The sequence below is a fragment of the Nuphar pumila genome, chromosome 6 (genome assembly GCF_984573655.1).
Source record: "Nuphar pumila chromosome 6, dmNupPumi1.hap1.1, whole genome shotgun sequence".
In the NCBI taxonomy this organism is placed as follows: Eukaryota; Viridiplantae; Streptophyta; class Magnoliopsida; order Nymphaeales; family Nymphaeaceae; genus Nuphar; species Nuphar pumila.
The window spans coordinates 93,120,947-93,138,542 of record NC_143254.1 but is presented as its reverse complement, the minus strand read 5'-3'; the positions used below and the strand labels follow the sequence as shown (position 1 = coordinate 93,138,542).

Below are 17,596 nucleotides of genomic sequence, written 5' to 3'. Positions count from 1 at the left end.
GAATCAGGCACCTTTGAGAATCATAAAGAGGGCCCACTACAAGATGTTCTATTCTTTCAGAATAGTGCATTCTCTCAAGAAATATTGATCGTAAATGAGAAGAATGTTTGGAAAGGAAAACTAATACATAAACAAAAATCATATCTTGAACCAGGTGCGCATCTATGTCACACGGATACTCCATTTTGGCCCCCGTATCGTGTCCCCTTATATACTAATAGTATTGAAACCCGTATTCACAGCAGCATCCATGTGACATAGGTGTGCGTGCATCTACAAAACTATTGAATCGTATCCACAAATGATTGCATCTAATTTCAGTCACCAAACCGTTAGCTTGCCAAGGCAAAAAACAACAAAAAGAGAAGGCAAAAGGAAACATATGAGAGAAAGGGAGGTGGCATTCATCCAATAGTTACCACAAGAACATTTTTCAGATGAGCAATGAGAGACATTGTAAGGCCAGAAAAAGCCCCCTTGAACCTTTCATATAACTTCTCCAAAGATGAGCCCGTCTAGAGACAACTATGATCAGAAGGTGGGTTTCTTGCACCAAATAATGGCACAGGCCGGATGTTGAAATATGTTGCAGAAGCGAGATAAGCACAGCTTAATGTAAGATACAATTTAAACCAGGGAGATGCGTAAGTTAGAAATGTACATATACCGGTTAGTGTAATGACAAAAATGAAATTTGCCAAGCACCTAAGCATAGAGAGATTGAACTCCATGGTTTGCTGCGAGAAATGACCCTTGGCATCAAACTCAGAAAGTAGGTTGTCCTTCTGCTGGAATATGTCGATCAACCAAGCAGCAGCTTCAGGCTCTGATGATGGAATTTCATGGAGTGCAATACGGTGAACATGAACATGAACTTCAGAAGGATCCACACCAAAGATGTTATCCATGAAAGATGGGCACCGATGCTTGTAACCAATAGTTACATCATAAACTGCAGCCATCCATTCTCTAATTAGGCCAAGAAATTACTTCGTCATACAAGAATAATTAAATCAAAATCTTAATGTAGCATAGAGTGCAAGCAGTTTATAGTTTTACTTGTTATTTACTTTGTTTTTCAAGTGAGACATCATCTGTTCATTTCACTGATGGACAACACGGTATTAGTGGCAGCGATAGGTAACCCACCCAAAATATACTAACATCAACGTTGTGCATATGGTATGCCACAAAGGCAGCAATACCAAGCAGAATAACACTTACTCAAAATATCTTTTCTCAATAATGCAGAAAGATTAATCAACTTGATGAACATAAAGATATTCCAACAAATAAAACAGGAGAGTTACAGCAGTGATGCTGGAAACATCTGATCATATCCCTAAAAGTGGTGCCAAACTGGTGAGAAAAGCTGCATACAGAAGCAACAAACTGAAAATGCATGTGATGATTTTTTTGCCAAGCACTGATTTGTCTAACTGGAAAAGCTTTTCCAATGGCTTTACCTTAAGTTCCTTAAAATGCTATAAATGAATTCTGCATGAAACACAACAGAAACAATAATATAATAGCCAACAAAAAACCATCAGGAAAAACACTCCTTGTTCCAAGACCATGATTTTGATTTCTAGAAGCAAAGCAAAGTACTGTTAAAAATAAAATTGTATCCAAATACCCGATAAGGGTATTTTTGTCTTTTATCATATAGTACAGTCCACTAGGGACTGAAATGTAATTTAACATTATAATAAATAAACTGTACAGCTTAGGCACATTGGGCAACAGTCCAACTAGACGTTGGACTGCCACCCAACAGTCCAACAGTCATAATAATGACTGTTGGAAGGCAGTCTAAAGAGCTGGACTGCCTCCCATGTGTTGGAGTGAGGCTTTATAAATAGAGCCTCACTCGTTATTCCTCAATGCTTTTAGAAGCATTTGAGGGTTTTCTCTAAAGTTTTTTCCCATCTTATAGGCTTGTATGCCTCTTGTGCTGTTTGGTATTTTTATCTCTTTTGAGATTGTATTTGGTCCATTAGTGACCAACTTTAAGTGAGTTTATTAAAGCCCTTTGTTGGCATTGTGTTTGTTTCCCTATTGTTCCATTGTACCTTGTTTCATTACATGGTATCAGAGCGAGGTTCTTGAAAGAAGGAGAATCTCGTGAAGGAAGTGTTCGATCATTGATCATTCCCTATCTCCTCTAGTCTAAACTCAAGTATTCATTATGGGAGAAAGAGAGTTCCCCACCATCATCACCTACAAACTCAATGAAAACAACTACTTGATGTGGGCAACGGCTATGGAGAATCATATCAAAGGAAAAAATTGTGGGGTTTTGTTAGTGGTTCTACTAGTGAACCACAACTCAAATTGACTAGAAGAGAAGGAGATCAAGTCAAAGCCTTGTCCGAAGAAGAAAAAGAAAAAGCCTTGGAAGAATTCCAAAATAAATTGGAAGATTGGGAGGCAAGCAATGCACAAATACTCTTATGGTTTATGAATACCATGGAGTTCAAGATCGCCACCAATATCATCAAATTCAAGAAGGCATGTGACGCATGGAGCTTTCTAAGAAGTACTTTTATCCAAAAGGATATGGCTAGACTTTATTATCTCCAAGATAAGGTACGTAATTCAAAACAAGGAGATAAAAGTGTAAGAGATTTTTACGGTATTTTATCTCCAATTTGGGATGAATTAGCCATGTTGGAACCAAAATGGGAAGGTTCGGCTATTGATATGAGAAGGACCCAAATCGAAAGAGAAAATCTTTTCTCATTTCTTTATGGCCTTCGACCGGAATTTGAGCAAGTAAGATCTTCCTTACTTCATAGGACCACTTCTCCTTCTATAAGTGAGGCCCTTGCTCAAATTTGTCAAGAAGAGACAAGACTTGGAATGCACAAGTCTAATGATGAGGTCCTTGCAATGGCAAGGCCCGGAAATTTTGTGAAAACATATAAACCACCTCACTTTGAGAAGAAGTTCAATGGAGAAGGACACAATGGAGGAGGATACAAGGGAGGATACAAAGGAAAAATTATTTGTCATCATTGTAAGGAACCCGGACATATAAGATCGGAATGTCCCAAATTTAAAAAGGTGGCCGCCTTAAGTGAAGAACCTCAAGAATCAAGAAAAAGGGGCAGCTTCAATGAATTAAATCTTGCTCAAATAGCAGAAGTTGTCTCACAACTTCTTAAGGCTGCACCTTCTATATCCGGAGCTGCCATCTCTTCCTCGTCTCCTCCAGGTAAGACCTCATGGATTCTAGACTCAGGTGCTTCTTTCCACATGACTCATAATGAGTCTTTATTATCTGATTGCACTAAATCATATTTTTCATGTGTGTCAACTGCCGATGGTACCTCTTTAAAAGTCAAAAGCTTAGGAAACCTTGATGATATTTCAAAAAAATTCTTTGTTTCAAAAGTGAGAGTCATTCCCAAACTGGATTTGAATCTTTTTTCGGTCTCTCAAATTGTTGACTATGGTTGTAAAGTATTCTTCTCATATAAGGCGTGTTGGGTGCAGGATCTCCAGTCAGGGAAGCTGATTGGGCAAGGCCATAGACGAGGAGACCTTTACTACATGGATTTTCTGTGTTTACCAAAATACTCGTTTTGTAATCATGTCAAAGACATTAATATAGATCTTTGGCATAAAAGATTAGGACACCCAAGTATATCCAAATTATCTCTTTTTCCATTTTTTGAAAAATTTTGTAAAGATAAAAATTTTGTATGTGAAGATTGTATACTTGGAAAAATGCAAATGATACCTTTTGGGTCTAGAACCTCTGTGACACATAAAATTTTTGAATTAGTGCATTTGGATGTGTGGGGTCCCGCCCTTGTTATGTCAAAAGGTGGTTATTCGTACTATGTTACATTTATAGATGATTTTAGTAGACATACTTGGATTTACTTTCTAAAACTCAAATCTGAAGTCTTTTCATGTTTTAAAAACTTTCATAATCTAGTTAAAAATCAATTTAAAACAAATATTAAAGTCTTCTGCTCCGACTCTGGGGGAGAGTTTCTTTCAAATGAATTTCAATTATATCTAAAAAATCATGGAATTGTGCATCAAAAATCATGCCCTAGGACACCTCAACAAAATGGGATTTCTGAAAGAAAATATCGTCATATCATTGAAACTACTAGAACCCTACTTATTTCAAAAGAAATTCCAAAGCAATTTTGGGCTGAAGCTGCCCTAACCGCAGTCTATCTGATAAATAAAATGCCTTCTCAAACTTTGGAAAACAAGTCTCCTATTGAAAAACTCTTTAAAATTTCTCCTGATTTAAAAAGGCTAAGGGTATTTGGTTGTAAATGCTTCGTGCTTCTTGAAAAATATAGCAAACTCTCTCATAAAGCCATAAAATGTGTCTTTCTTGGTTATGCTGATAATAAAAAAGGATATCGATGTTATGATAAAACAAATGATAAACTCTATGTTTCTAGAAATGTTACCTTTCTAGAAAATGACAGTGGATTTGATTTTGAAGTTCCTAAGAAAGAATCCGAGTATGCTTTCTTATTTGATTTGTTACCCAATAAAGGTATTAGTAATGATATTGAAACCTTCGAGTTTATTAATGACTCAAGTAGTGAACCATCTCAAGATCTTCTTCAATACTCTAGACGAAATACTGGGGAGCATCCATGTGCCCTTGACAGCTATAATCAATTAACAAATACTGAAGAAATTAGTGTTAGAAGGTCAGAACGAACACATAGGCCTCTGAGTAGGTTTGTCTCATATGAATCCTTCTTACCAAACTACAGGGCATGTCTTCTAGCCATTCATTCCTGCCATTCATTCCTATCATGAACCATCCAACTATAATGAGGCCAAAAATATAGGCGAATGGGTCGAAGCCATGAAAATTGAATTAGATGCATTACACAAGGCTCACACTTGGGCAATTCAACCTCTTCTTATCGAAAAGAAAACAATAGGGTGCAGATGGGTGTTTAAAATTAAAACAAAAAGTGACGGGTCTCTTGAGAGATATAAAGCAAGACTTGTTGCAAAAGGATATTCTCAAGAATATGGTATAGATTATAAAGAAACCTTTGCCCCAGTAGCTCGTATGACTATAGTTGGAACTCTAGTTGCTATAGCATCCATTCGAAAATGGCCGATATATCAGTTAGATGTTAAAAATGCATTTTTGAACGGAAACTTAAATTAAGAAGTATATATGGATCCTCCCCCTGGTCTGTCTATTGAAAAAGGCATGGTCCTTCGTCTTCAAAAAGCCCTATACGGGCTTAAACAAGCCCCTAAAGCATGGTATGATTGGTTCAGTGGTACGATATTAAAACTTGGATTTAAATCTTGTTACACTGACACTGCTCTTTTTGTGAGATCTACAGGTACCTCATTGATCATTCTTCTTTTGTATGTTGATGATATGATCATCACAGGGAATGATCAAAAGAAAATTGAAGATATTAAAATTTTACTTAAAAAATCTTTTGATATGACTGATCTTGGTTTTTTGAGATACTTTTTAGGAATTGAAGTAACCTACTCACCAAGAGGATATATTTTATCTCAAATCAAGTTTGCAGCTGATATTGTTGAGCGTTCAGGAATCACGGACACAAAATATGTTGATACTCCTGAAGTAATAAATGCGAAAATGTGAGTTGAAGATGGAGTATTATTAGATGATCCAACCCCTTATCGACAACTTATTGGATCGTTGATGTACCTGTCCATTACAAGGCCAGATATTGCGCATGTCGTACATTCTGCAAGTCAATTTCAACATGCGCCCACAACCGTCCACATGAGTGCAGTATTAAGAATAGTTCGATATATCAAGAAAACTATATCTAAAGGATTATTCTTATCCTCTTCCTCATCTTTAAGTCTTATTTCTTACACTGATTCTGACTGGGGAGGAGATCCCAATAACCGTCACTCAACTACTGACTTTTGTGTGTTTTTAGGTGATTCTCTCATTTCTTGGCGATGCAAAAAACAACAGAAAGTGTCTTTATCCTCTACGGAAGCTGAGTACAGGGCAATGGCTACCACAACCACTGAAGTTGTGTGGATGAGAGCACTACTTTCCGATATGGGTGTTGATGTCTCAGAACCTTCAAAGTTATGTTGTGATAATAAAAGTGTCATCTATATAGCCAGCAATCACACATTTCACGAGCGAACAAAACACATTGAGATGGATTGTCACTATGTTCGCGAAGAATATTTGAAAGGGACCATTACATTGCCATATGTTCAGTTCGAATTTCAGATTGCAAACTTCTTCACCAAAGCTCTTCCACTACCTCAATTTTTGTATCTTCTTAGCAAACTTTCGGTGATTTCCCCATAAGTTTGAGGAGTGTTAAAAATAAAATTGTATCCAAATACCCGATAAGGGTATTTTTGTCTTTTATCATATAGTACAGTCCACTAGGGACTGAAATGTAATTTAACATTATAATAAATAAACTGTACAGCTTAGGCACAACCGTCAAAAATATGACTGTTGTGCCCAACAGTCATAATAATGACTGTTGGAAGGCAGTCCAAAGAGCTGGACTGCCTCCCATGTGTTGGAGTCCCTTGTTATTCCTCAATGCTTTTAGAAGCATTTGAGGGTTTTCTCTAGAGTTTTTTCTCATCTTATAGGCTTGTATGCCTCTTGTGTTGTTTGGTATTTTTATCTCTTTTGAGATTGTATTTGGTCCATTAGTGACCAACTTTAAGTGAGTTTATTAAAGCCCTTTGTTGGCATTGTGTTTGTTTCCCTATTGTTCCATTGTACCTTGTTTCATTACAAGTACATGTCAGTGGAAATGAATATCTTTTTCCTCAATTATTCCACTTCAATGCAAAAGACTCATTCCTTAAACCATATGTAATTTTGATACTCTTTCAATCTACAAATTTTTTTATTTGTCGTTCCCCATGATTCATGATGCCACCCACAACAATAATGTGTCATATATCAACTTTCATTCCTTAAAGATAATGTGATCTTTGGAACCCAAACATTGTAACAAACTAACCAAACATTGGGCAATGTCTTTCACGCCTAACATAATATCTTTAGCCAACATACCTTCAATTATTCTACAGTTAGAATTCCCAACGTGCTTTTTCATGTCCATGACAACACCTTGGAAGACTGCTCCTACTCCTAGCACATCTAGGGTTGTCATGGGTCAGACCGACTCTAATCTGATTTTGAAATACTCCAGCAACAGCTTTAACAGATTGATTCATGGCAAACCACAGACAAAAAGAAAATAGAAGGCATGCATGCATGCACAGAACAGAAAACAGAAGAAAGCAGGGACAAGCAAGGCGGCTATTGCATAAAAAAATCACATTATATCAGAGAAAATTTAAGTTACAATAACAACCATGGCTACTTGGCCAGAGTTTTGATACATTCTTTATGCATCCTTCATCAAATTGCTTAAACCAGCAGTATATGGATAAACAAAACGGTTGAAGTAAACACTGTAGCCCATGTGCACATAGGTATCTTATATTTTTTCCATATAACTGTTTAGCTATAATGCTGATTGTAATCAAATGAGTGGAAATAATAAAAGCCTCTAAGGACATACAAAGGGAATACAGAAAAATCACAAGTCCTCAAAAAGGACAATACAAAGAGCCATGGCAATAACAAGAGCACAAATAAATGCTTACAAATTACAATAGCCACTAAGGGCAAACACATCAAAGCAAAAAATAGGATCTTTATTGGTCATAAAAATGCTTATGAAAAGCATTAGTTACAAGAGGGGACTTTAACCAATTTTTATAGACCACAAGAGGGCCAATATAGTCGTTGGCATGCTCCCAATGGCTATAAATATAGCCGTTGGGGAGATCCCAACAACTATATTGGTTAAAGACCAATATGCCCTTATACAAAAAGTAAAAGGAAAAAATAAAATAAAAGGAAAAAAATTATAAGTCTGCCCCTAATGAGCAATACTAATTATATACATGTAAAATGACTACAACGCCCCTATAACGGCAAAGACCTGTTACAATAGAAAATATATATATATATATATATATATATATATTGTAATGAAGTGCCAATCAAGAGAGGCAAGAACTCCAAGAGCAAGCACGGAAGCACGCACATACACAAGAGGCCACTAGAGGGCACACAATAAACCACAAAAGGTGGTCAAGCACACAAAGAAGAAAAAAAATATATTTCATTCACTAAATGCTTCACAAGAAGCTTAAGAGATACATGGGGTCATGCCCCTTATTTATACACAGCAAGGGACCCAAGGAGGGGCTCCCATATGGACGTTGGAGCCCCTCCAACGGTCATATTTATGACCGTTGGAGGGGGGTCCAACGTCTCTATGTGGGACCCCCTTTAACAATAAAAAGAAATAAATAAAAAAACAGAAAAAGGAAAAAGAATAAGAAAGGAAAAAGAAAAAAAAGCATATCTAGGATATGCGTGTACATGTGAAATGACATAAATACCCCTATCGGGTATTACAATATAAATATATATATTTATATATATAGATAGACATATAGACATATATATGTCAATATATATGTGTATATGTCATAATCTAAATATATAAATATATATATACAACATATTTTAACACCCCCCTTCAAACACACGGGGAAATCACCGAGAGTTTGCTAAGGAGAAATAAGAAGCGAGGCGATGGCAAGGCTTTGGTGAAGAAATCTGTCAGCTGATATTCAGTAGGAACATATGGGAGTTGAATGGTGCCCCGTAAGAACTCATCACGAACATAATGACAGTCCATCTCAATGTGCTTTGTTCGTTCATGAAAGGTGTGATTGCTAGCAATATAGATAGAGCTCTTGTTGTCGCAACACAACTTTGAAGGAGTTGAGAAGGAGACACCCATATCTTTAAGCAAACGTCTTAACCATACAATCTCAGTTGTGGTAGTGGCCATCGCACGATATTCTGCTTCGGTAGACAAGAGAGAGACTTTATGCTGCTTCTTACACCTCCATGAGATAAGTGAATCACCAAGAAACACACAATAACCTGTGGTAGAAATACGATCATCGGGGTTACCCCCCCAATCGGAGTCAGTATACGCAAGTAAAGTAAGAGGTGAAGAAGAGGATAAGAATACTCCCTTAGTTATGGAATTTTTCAAGTATCTGATAATCCTCATTACTGCTGCCATATGAATAGTAGAGGGAGCAGTCTGAAATTGGCTTGCACTATGAACTGCATGAGAAATGTCGGGCCTGGTGATAGATAAATATGTTAGAGATCCAATCAGTTGACGGTAAGGCGTGGGATCTGCTAAAGGAGTGCCATCACTGGCTCTCATCTTGGCATTGATGACTTCTGGAGTCTCCACCCTTTTGTCATCTGTCAGCCCAGACCTAGCAATAATGTCAGAGGCAAGCTTCATCTGAGATAGGACATACCCCTTGGGGGAGTATGCAACTTCAATACCTAAGAAATACCTTAGAAAACCCAGGTCAGACATATCAAAATTTTTCTTAAGAATATTTTTAATAAGGTCAATACATTTCTTATCATTACCTGTGATAATCATATCATCAACATATAGCAATAAGATAGTTATGTATTCATTAGAGGATTTAACAAATAAAGCAGTATCGGTGTAACATGAAGAAAAGCCATTATCAAGCACTACTTTGCTAAAAAGATCATACCAAGCTTTTGGTGCTTGTTTAAGACCATAGAGAGTTTTGTTCAACTTTAGAATATTTCCTTTCCCAATTTCAAGACCCGACGGAGAATCCATAAGAACTTCTTCACACAGATTTCCATTTAGGAACGCGTTTTTAACATCAAGTTGATATATCGGCCATTGCTTAATGGAAGCTAGAGCAATTAAGGTTCGTACACTAGTCATCCTAGCTACAGGAGCAAAGGTTTCTTCATAATCAATCCCATATTCTTGGGCGTAGCCTTTTGCAACCAAGCGAGCTTTGTATCTTTCTAGGGATCCGTCACATTTGGTTTTGACTTTATATACCCATGTACACCCAATTGCTTTTTTTCCTAGTGGTTGAGGAATAATGCTCCAGGTTTGGGCTTTATTAAGAGCCTCTAACTCAATTTTCATAGCTTCAATCCAATGTGGATGATCTTTAGCTTCCTTAAATGACGAAGGTTCATGGTATGAATGTATTAACATAAGGCAAGACCTATAATTCGGAGAAAAGGATTCATAAGACACAAATTTTTGTGGTGGCCTACTAGTACGAGAAGATCTCCTAGGTGGATTGTCGTCAATAGATTCTTCTAAGGAGAAGTCTTGAGAGTATCTGTCAATAGCAGGTTGATGTTCATTTCCTAACCGCCGGGTATATACATTTATATCATTTAGACTTTCATTTTGGGAACCATTATCTTGTTGTGAGATATCATTATAGTGTAAGATGCCATCACAAGTAGTATCACAAATAATTGCCTCAGGGGATTCAAGTCTAGGAGCTAAGTCAAATAGAAAAGAATAATCAATGTCTTCCCTAGATGTGTGGATATCGAAACCATTTTGTTCTTCAATGAAGTTCACATTTCTTGACACATACAATTTATTATTTCGAATATCATAGCATTTATAGCCTTTTTGATTCTCACCATAGCCAATGAATACACATTCAAGAGCTTTAGGAGACAATTTATCTTGTCCTTGACTAAGTACAAAGCATTTGCATCCAAAGATTCTTAGTCTATTAAAATCTGGAGTAATTTGAAATAGTTTTTCAAAAGGTGAAATATTTTTTAAAGAGGAGGAAGGCATACAATTTATAAGATATGTTGCGGTAAGAAGGGCTTCGGCCCAAAAGTTTTTGGGAACTTTTTTTGACACAAGAAGAGTTCTTGTGGTTTCAATTAAATGTCTATGTTTCCTTTCCGCAAGACCATTTTGTTGCGGAGTTTTAGGACAAGAACGTTGGTGCACAATTCCATTTATTTTAAAGTAATTTTGAAAATCTTTAGACATGTACTCTCCTCCCGAGTCTGATCTAAATATGGCTATATTGTTTTGAAATTGGTTTTGAATAAGAACATGAAATTCTTTAAAATTAGTGAAGACATCGGATTTATTTTTAATAATGTAAACCCAAGTATATCTAGTAAAATCATCAATAAAAGAGACATAGTAAGAATAACCTCCTTTGGACATAACGGGTGCCGGCCCCCATACATCGGAATGTACAAGTTCAAAAGGTCTTTTTGACACAAAATTACTATGTGAATATGGAAGAGAGTGAATCTTTCCAAGAATGCAATCATTACATGTAAATGTATTTGTATTACAAAATTTTTCCAAAAATGGAAAGAGATTTAGCTTGGAAATACTAGGATGTCCAAGCCTCTTATGCCAAGTCTCAATATCTTTAGTTTGGACATGATTACAAAATGATTTGGATGGCAAAGACAAAAAATCCATATAGTAAAGATCCCCTCTTCTATGGCCTTGCCCAATCCGCTTCCCGGACCGAAGATCCTGCACATAGCAATGAGTAGGTGAAAAGGAGACATTACACTCAAAATCGGTAATTTGAGACACGGAAAAAAGATTTAGGTTAAGTTTTGGAATAATACGGATTTTGGGAACAAAAAATTCTTTATTTTGGTCATAGATTTTCTCAAGATTTCCAATGCCTTCAACACCCAAGGATGTTCCATCGGCAGTGGAGACGTATGATTTAAATTTATTGAGACTTGGTTTTGACAAAAGTGATGCATTTGGGGTCATATGAAATGAGGCACCCGAGTCAAGAATCCAAGAGGTCATACCTTGAAAAGAGGAGATGGCGGCGCCGGACGTGGAGGGTGAAGACGATGATGAAGAGTTCATCTTTATGAATTGTTGGAGAGTTTCAGTTAGATGAGCGATGGACTCCTTTATGTCTCCATCCTTCTTTGAATCTTCATTGGCGTTTGGAGGAGTTTCACCAACGGAAGCCACCTTCTTCTTGAACTTGGGGCAATCCGGACGAATATGGCCCGGTTCATTACAATTATGACAAACGATTTTCCTTCCTCCACCACCATTATTCTTCCAAAAATGTGGTGGTTTATATGTTCTTACATTGTTGCCGGGTCTAGACACGGCATGAACTTCATCAACATCTCGTTTTAAAGCCAAACGAGTTTCTTCTTGACATAAATCGGCTAAAATATCACTTAGAGGAGTAGAGGCCCTATAAAGAAGGGATCCTCTAAGTTGCTCAAATTCGGGGCGAAGCCCATGAATAAATTGAAAGAACCTTTTTTTTTTCATTTGCTCTTGCCTCATGGCAATAGCACTACCTTCCCATTGAGGTTCGAGAAGGACAAGTTCATCCCATAGAGATGATAGGGCACTATAGTAGTCCCTAATACTCATATCACCTTGCTTGGTAGCCCTTACCTTCTCTTGAAGAAAAAAGTGTCTAGCAAGGTCCCTTTGAGTGTACATGTCTTTCATAAAAGACCAAGCTTCATTAGCCTTCTTGAATTTGGCAAGATTTGCACAAATCTTCAATTCGACATTGTTCATGAACCATGCTAAGATTTTAGCATGCTCACTTTCCCAATCTTCTATTTTAGAAGAATAGTCAAGGATAGCCTTCACCTTCAAATTTAGTCAACTTCAATTGTGGTTCCGGAACGGTTCCACATACATAACCCCAAAGTTTCTTACCTTTGAGATTGTTCTCCATTGCGGCTGCCCACATGCGATAATTGGTCCCATCCAATTTGAATGAGAGATCGATTTTTGCATCCTTGTTTGCCATTTGTAGAAGAAGACTATGAAGGCAAGAAAGAGAAGGATATTGCTTGTCAAAAGAGGATCCGATGAAGCTTTTTCAACCAAGGCTCTGATACCATGTAATGAAGTGCCAATCGAGAGAGGCAAGAACTCCAAGAGCAAGCACGGAAGCACGCACATACACAAGAGGCCACTAGAGGGCACACAATAAACCACAAAAGGTGGTCAAGCACACAAAGAAGAAAAAAAATATATTTCATTCACTAAATGCTTCACAAGAAGCTTAAGAGATACATGGGGCCATGCCCCTTATTTATACACAGCAAGGGACCCAAGGAGGGGCTCCCATAGGGACGTTGGAGCCCCTCCAACGGTCATATTTATGACCGTTGGAGGGGGGTCCAACGTCTCTATGTGGGACCCCCTTTAACAATAAAAAGAAATAAATAAAAAAACAGAAAAAGGAAAAAGAATAAGAAAGGAAAAAGAAAAGGAAGCATATCTAGGATATGCGTGTACATGTGAAATGACATAAATACCCCTATCGGGTATTACAATATAAATATATATATTTATATATATAGATAGACATATAGACATATATATGTCAATATATATGTGTATATGTCATAATCTAAATATATAAATATATATATATACAACATATTTTAACATATATATATATATTAACATTGATAACAGATAATTATTTAACCCAGAATGCAGATAATTATACCGATTTATATGATGAATGAAACAAAGGTTCAAAGAAATGTAACCTGCATCTAAGGAATTCCTAAGCACCTCCAGGCAGACAGTGAAACCCTTTGTTTTTGGAAGAAGCACATGTTTCAATATGGGCAAACCATTCTCCTTTGCAAACTTTTGGCTCCTTAAGCACTTCTGCTCACTGTCAAAGAAATCAAGACGAAATTATCAATATGGATGGTGGAGATGCCTACATAACGGGAACCAGTTTTGACTATACTTTAGATATTTGATGGAGTGGCACATGGCATATTTCACTAACCTATAAAGACAAAAAGAGAAGCTGAAAAAGGAAGGGTTTGTGATGATTACAACAAAAAATGATAGAAATGACAATATTTATGCAAATCCTCATATATACCAATACCTCACAATCTTGAAAAGAACTGATACATTATTCTCAAAAATATGAAGAGAAAAATATTAAGCCACCGAAATTTAAATAAACATTTCAAAGTCTCAGTTTCAAAAGGAAAGAAGTAGAACTGGTTACCAACACATTACACGCCTGGCCCATACATAACTATGGCCACTAGATATGAACATCTGAACATGGTCACTGATAATATGAGCACCTCATCAAACAAATTACCAAACCATTTGAAAACTAAATAGAGAAACAAATCTACCAAAACACAAGGAATGGTCTTAATAGCAATGAGAACATTTGCAAACCCCAGTTAGAGAAGAGCATTCAAATGTACCGACAAAAGCATCCAAAGAACACTCACAAGCAAACACTCAAAAGATAATGAAGCAAATGCACTACTATTATATGTACACGAGAGCCAGAAAATAAACCAAAACTGAAGGAAGAATAAAAGGACAAAAGCTAATAAACATACCCATTTCCTGCAATCCGTTGCATCTAAATATTCAACTAAAACGGAAAAGTAATAACAATAAAGAATATCTAATTGGCAACAGGTGTGACAGATTGTGATGTGATCATATACGTTACAGATATTCTATATTAACCAGTAGTCCAGACCAATGCAGGTAGAGCTGCCTGCAAGCATATGGGCAGGCACAGCTTCCATCTATAGTGATAAAAAACATTAGTTCTAAAGATCAACCTTGAGGCCATACTATGTACCGAATACTGATACATCAGCACCCAGAGAAGCACTAGCATGTAAGCAAGCACATGGCATCCAATAAATTATGTAAAATACTATGAAATATTGCAAGTGAAAAATCATACAAGGATAAACTTTGAGCATAAAAAGTAATTACGTGTAATCAGTTCCCTCGGGGAAAACAACAAGCCAAAGTGGATCCTGCGGATCATCAAAAGTTGAAAGCATTTGACGCATCATCTGTTCATCATTTTCCCACTTTCTTTGCACTGGGATAAATTCAAGAACGTGGAAACCCCAGCCAAATATTGGCAGTTTCATCAAGCTGCTCTTGAGTATATACTTAATATATCCAAGGCGCCCTTTTCTTATTGCAAAATCCCATAAGTACATCCAGTCAACCTCAGTTCTATGGTTACAAAAAAGCAGGACCCGCTCACCGGGGGGAACCATCTCTCCTGACCAAACAACTCTAGTCTTGTTTATTTTCTCGAATAGAGAAGGCCATAGTGCCAACCACTTGCCAAACAAAAAGGATGTTGCCTTCCTGCTATAATGCACACTGAATACTCTCAACAGGACAGCAGTAAAAAAGCCCAAGTAAACCAACATCATAAATGCTGTTGAAAGTAGAACCACCAGGCATATAAGACCCCTTAGAATCCTAAGAAGAGATAAAGGTCTGTGTCTAGGACGATGTCCAGGCATTGGATCAGAATGCCTCTTCCGCGACGTCAATGAAGTTCCATCCTCACCGTCAACTGAATTATTCATCTCACTGGAGTATGTTTCACAACCATTGAAGGCATTCTCAACAGGAGAAGCTCGCGAATGGTCGCCGCTTTGGCTTGCATTGCCGTTGGTTACGTCTTCAGAGAGCTGGCCAGACATTGATGTATATTGATACTTGATAGTAGTGCTAGAGAAAAATAAATACTTGAACCCAGTTACTGCTCATCATTTGAATATCTAGTTGGCACTAGATAGCTTCTAAATCCTAATAGCAGGACTCTGCCACTTTATCAACACAGACAGCCAAAGCTCTCGCTAAAAAATGGCAGCTTAGTCACTCCCAATGCTGCAGTTGAAACTTGAAAAAGCCTACAATATAAGGCAAAATGCCTGCAAGATATAAGAATTTTGAATTAGAAATATTGCCCTTACAGTTTTCCAAATGTTAACTTTCTCATAAAACATAAAATTTCAGCAGAATGGTAGTTATTTGATGCATGTAAGGCATGGGGCTCAACCCAATGATCCATTTTGATGGGGTGCATGCACTTGAAATCATATTAGATTCAAGATCAGATAAAAATATTAAATTAGAAAGTTATCACAGTTAGGATTAGATTACATTTACAGGATTTCTATTTAAAAATCGAGTAGAATCAAAATTTATTTCCAGTAGAGAAAGAATATCCCGTATCGACTCAACAAGGATCAGACTAGATTTCCTCTATAATTCATGCGGGGTAGAGGGTGATGTGTAGTAACTCTCCAACATCAAACATGCCAATCGCAAAAATCGATTTTCCGGCGACACCGAGAGAAATTTGCCCCTTTTCGCGGCACCCAGCGAATAATGGGAAAAACTTTAGCGGATTGAGGAAGAAACCACGCATTTTTTTCCATACATTAAACGAAGAAACACATGAAATTCGTGAGCACCAAACAGAATCTAACTCACCGGGTTCCTCAGAGGAACACTCGTGCTCGCCGAGAGAGAGAGAGAGAGAGAGAGGAGTGGATGTGTTTTCCTCAGAGAGTGGATTTTTCGGTCGAGTCAAATCATCTTATAATGTGATGCAAGGGAAGATTCAGATCCAGATCCAGATCCAGGTTGATCGGTGGGAGGAGTACTTAGTTCTTACTTCTACGATTCATTTGTATTTAATTTAGGCTTATTTATTTTTTAGTTGTATTTGGATTTAGGATCTATACAAAATCTTTCCTTCTTTTCAATGATAGATACTTTAGTTTAAAAGTTTGTAGTTACTACAATCGGGTAGCCCAGTGGCCAGCAGGTTTGTTGTGAAAGTCTTGAATTAAGACCTCAGATCAAACCCCATTTGCGTGTGGGTGTGTCTGATGGACCTCGCAAGGCAGGGTGGTGGTCGAGCCTCACCTAAGGTTTTTCTTGCTTCGGCGAAGGTTTCTCATCGTCCAAAAAAAAGATGAATGATTATTTTAAACTTGATTGATTTTTCCTTTTTTCTTCTCTCTAAACTTTTTTTCATCATGATTTGATAGCCTATTTGGTAAATTTATCTGAATCAGATAATTGATTTGCATCAAATGGTAACAGAGAATAGAATTTACGATTGTGATGGCACACAGTTCAAAGATTATACTCATAGAATTTGTTGATGCACACGTTAAGCATTTTAATAAAAAATGTGCAAGATCTGCAAAAAAAAGATGAATGATTATTTTAAACTTGATTAATTCTTCATTTTCTCTTATCTCTAAACTCTTTTTTTAAAGTAATTTGATAGCCTAAGTGCAGTTCGTAGCTCGTAGTTTGGTCAATCTTGATTTGCATCAAATGGTAAGAGTATGAAAATCATGATGGCATGCAGTTCAAAGATTGAACTCATAGAATTTGTTGAAGCACAGGTTGAGCATTTTAATCAAACCCGTAGTCTAAAACCCATTCTTTGTGGGTCTGGACTCATTTCTAAGTTTCAAATCCGTACCTAGCTGAATCCACTCTGTTCAACCTATTTGAATTTGGATACTTTTTTGAACATTCCTTTGGACCCAAGTCTCACCCATAACATGTGTAAACTGACCCATTATTGCCCAAATGCCCTTTTAAGCTTACCCTGATCCATTCAAGATCTAATTCATAGCCCTACACCCCAAACCCGTAGTCTAAACCTTATTTCTACCCACTTTCACGGTTTGGATCAATATTGATACAATTGGTTTAGAAAGTGTGTCATTCTCTTAAAAAAAATCTTAATCAAATAGGTACATTTAAACTGTGATTTTATTAAAAAAATAAAAATATATAACTTTTTAGTGAAC

General features: G+C 36.9%; 1 protein-coding gene across 1 annotated transcript; it reads right to left on the bottom strand.

The window, feature by feature from the left end:
- Positions 1-460: 460 nt before the first annotated feature.
- LOC149835181 (putative 1-acyl-sn-glycerol-3-phosphate acyltransferase 5) lies at positions 461-16,331 on the bottom strand. The gene is made up of 4 exons (XM_090010440.1): positions 16,254-16,331; positions 14,724-15,688; positions 13,499-13,629; positions 461-952 (listed from the first exon to the last, which is right to left on the bottom strand). Exons 2-4 carry the CDS (start codon positions 15,455-15,457, stop codon positions 516-518), a joined length of 1,302 nt encoding a protein of 433 aa, XP_089866566.1. The 5' UTR covers positions 15,458-15,688; positions 16,254-16,331; the 3' UTR covers positions 461-515.
- Positions 16,332-17,596: the final 1,265 nt, after the last annotated feature.

What these genes read in the sequence shown, in the direction of transcription:
- LOC149835181 (XM_090010440.1), bottom strand. Translation starts at nt 15,457, where the DNA reads ATGTCTGGCCAGCTCTCTGAAGACGTAACCAACGGCAATGCAAGCCAA. An exon ending in CCCGAGGGAACTGATTACAC is followed by an intron (nt 13,630 to 14,723) that starts GTAATTACTTTT and finishes TTTCTTTGACAG; the next exon opens with TGAGCAGAAGTGCTTAAGGA. An exon ending in TAGGAATTCCTTAGATGCAG is followed by an intron (nt 953 to 13,498) that starts GTTACATTTCTT and finishes GGATGGCTGCAG; the next exon opens with TTTATGATGTAACTATTGGT.